The sequence below is a fragment of the Zalophus californianus genome, chromosome 3, assembly GCF_009762305.2.
Source record: "Zalophus californianus isolate mZalCal1 chromosome 3, mZalCal1.pri.v2, whole genome shotgun sequence".
Classification (NCBI taxonomy): Eukaryota; Metazoa; Chordata; class Mammalia; order Carnivora; family Otariidae; genus Zalophus; species Zalophus californianus.
This window is the reverse complement of record NC_045597.1, coordinates 25,010,637-25,013,668: the sequence shown is the minus strand read 5'-3', so window position 1 is coordinate 25,013,668 and position 3,032 is coordinate 25,010,637. Positions and strand designations below refer to the sequence as shown.

Below are 3,032 nucleotides of genomic sequence, written 5' to 3'. Positions count from 1 at the left end.
ATTACTGTTACTGTCATCTCAATATATAAATCCAATGAGCGAGAGTCTATTCAAGACCAAAATATAATTTTCTATGATAAAATAGGAGATTCATTACCTTTTTTCAGGCCATGAGCATACTATGGCCATAATGTATGGAAGGATTAACATAGCTACATAATTACAATCATGTAGAGAATTTAGCATTCTCTAAAATTTGAAATGTTATTTCGTTATTTCATTTAAAAAGGACTACCTGTTATTCAATATTTTAAAAAATAGTTTGCCTTTTAAATCTTTCATTATTTTGTTTGGCCACCTGTGGCCTTATCGCCCTACGTTTTCAAGTCAAAATGCCTTCATATTTTAAATTGCCAGTTCAAAATATTATGTAGGTATTTGTTGGTGTTGTTACAGAATTTAAATTCTTTTTTTTCTTCAATTTACCTTTTTATCAGTGCCTACAGGGAGAACTAAGAGATGACCTTGGAATCTAGGCAACCAAATAGGGAACATGAAAAGAAAATCAGTTTGAAATTGCAACAGCAAGGTTACATTCTCTTAGCAATATTCTGAAACACAAAAAAGTAAGACAGTTGTTGACAAGCAATGAGGCAGATGCAGAAAGGTTTCCGCTATTATATATCCAGAAATCGTAAGTGTTTATTGGACATTTAAATGAGTAAAGAGGACTTTGAAACACTGTTTTTTCTTATCTGCAAAATTCTTTAACACACTAAGATAAACTCAAGTGTAATCCAACAAAGGAGTAATTTCTTTTAACTCTTACATACAGAGAGCAGATTGACTATTTAGATGAGAGATGCTTGCTTGAAGAGTTTCCATTCTTGCCCATGATAACAACAGAACGAATCCTAAATTGAAACATGTTTTACTCTGGTAATTTGCCCTTGATATGTGGCCACTTTCCAAATTTCATCTGCAAATCATGATCTTATACAATGATATTATCAAAATGTGTCATCAATACCTATTACATTTCTCCCAACACACTCAGAATTTACATGGAAGTGCTATCAGAGTTTTAAAAAATTAGGACTCATCTATCATTTGGGCGGAGAAAAACTATCTAGGCACACCCAATCAGTAAAAGGTGAATGACCAGGTGGTTTGCATGAAATAAGATCAGCAACGTTAATAATTATGTGTATTTTCTGTTGTCACTGCCATTGCCCTAAATGGGTTTAGGCTGTCCCAAGTAAAAATGTTCACATGCATAAGAGGATAGGTATTTTTTTTTTAATATACATAATTTTATTACAAAAATTTTTTTAAAAAACAAAATGCAACATTCTAAAAAACCCAAAATTTACTATCGATACTAATTCCTACAAGTTTGCTGTGCTACAATACACAAGTCAAGAAATTAAGAAAACCATTAAATATTTAGAAACATTCAACATCAGAAGCTTTAAAATCTAACTGTATGTAGTAGCCCCTCAAAAAGCTACAACCTGCATTTTTAAAAAAGTATTTTCTCTACAAAGAATCTTATCAGCTATACAAAAATCTGTACAGTTTTTATACTGAAGCTAATATTGAGCTGCACTTGAATTCACATTCTTAGCAAAACAATTGCCTGAGCACACACGCACACTCCACACATATCGTTACAGGACAGCCATTTATTCTTCATCTTCCTCCTCTTCCTCATCATCTTCATCTTCTTCCTCCTCTTCCTCTTCCTCCTCATCCTCTGGTTCATTCTTCTTCTTTGAACCTGTTGGCCTGCCAGGGCCCTTCTTTCCCGCTTCACTTTTGCCCTTGGCGCGATATGCAGCAATATCCTTTTCATACTTCTCCTTTAGCTTAGCTGCTTTCTGTTCATATGGTTGTTTATCTTTGGCTGACTGTTCAGACCACATTTCACCCAGTTTTTTTGCAGTATCCCCAATGGATAAACCAGGGTGTTCACTTTTGATCTTTGGGCGATGTTCAGAGCAAAACAGGAAGAAAGCAGACGGAGGCCTTTTAGGAGCATTGGGATCTTTTTTCTTTCCTTTCTTGTCACCTTTGGGAGGAACATAATTTTTCATCTCCCTGTCATAGCGAGCTTTGTCACTTTTTGCCATATCTTCAAATTTTGACTTTTCCTTTGCAGACATGGTCTTCCATCTCTCCGAACATTTCTTGGAGAATTCGGCGAAATTGACGGAGGAGTCTGGGTGCTTCTTCTTGTGCTCTTCCCGGCAAGTCTGCACGAAGAAGGCGTACGAGGACATCTTGCCCCCGCGGCTTGTTGGGGTCTCCTTTACCCATGGTGACAGACGGCATCTACCTGGTGGTTGCTTTTTCTCAGAGTCCCGCGGAGAGGCCGGATCCACCAGAGGCGCTTCCTTCCCGGGGCTCCGGCGTGAACTGGTTTCGAGGATAGATATTTTTTGTTTGTTTTTTTACCATAGCTGAGGTCAAACAACCATTGCATACCTCCCCTGTAAGTTTTTTGTTCTTATTCCTGCTAAAATCTCCAGCTGCAATGAAGCAAGGGATTAAATTTTTACAAAAGTCAGGTCAATTGAACAGTTTCACTACTAACAGCACCAACTGAGAATAGGTTTAGATATGGGTTTGCCTTGGAGTGGAAGTCTTCAACAAATAACTGACTCTACTTACCAAGTTTTCTATATCAGACTCTGAACGGGCTATCACAACAAATTGGATACCAGGCACCTGTTTTCTACTGACATGTAGTTTTGATTATAGTTTTCCCTAATTTCATATTCGGAAAGATATTAAAACATACTGGATCCCTGCTTGTATTAAAAATTGTTATAGTAACATATGCGCATGAATATTATTTTCTTTCATTCTTCATATATTAGAATAAAGACAATTTAATAAAGGCCTTGAGTACATTTCTAATTTTTAATCATTTAACACTGATTATTTAAGTGGAAACAGTTCTCTGATAGAGCTTTCTATATTGCTGTATTTTCTATTGCTGCTTTAACAAATCAGCACAATTTATCAGCTTAAAGCAATGCATATTTTTTAACTAAACTCAGTAGGTCAGAAATCCAGATGCACTCAGC

The 3,032-nt window shown here is 36.1% G+C and overlaps 1 protein-coding gene across 1 annotated transcript; it reads right to left on the bottom strand.

Moving 5' to 3' along the window:
• Window positions 1-1,231: 1,231 nt before the first annotated feature.
• LOC118356829 (high mobility group protein B2-like) lies at window positions 1,232-2,259 on the bottom strand. The gene is given in 2 exon segments (XM_035726743.1): window positions 1,232-2,228; window positions 2,230-2,259. Coding segments are annotated over 2 exon segments (633 nt in total). The 3' UTR covers window positions 1,232-1,625.
• Between the last annotated feature and the right edge of the window lie 773 nt (window positions 2,260-3,032).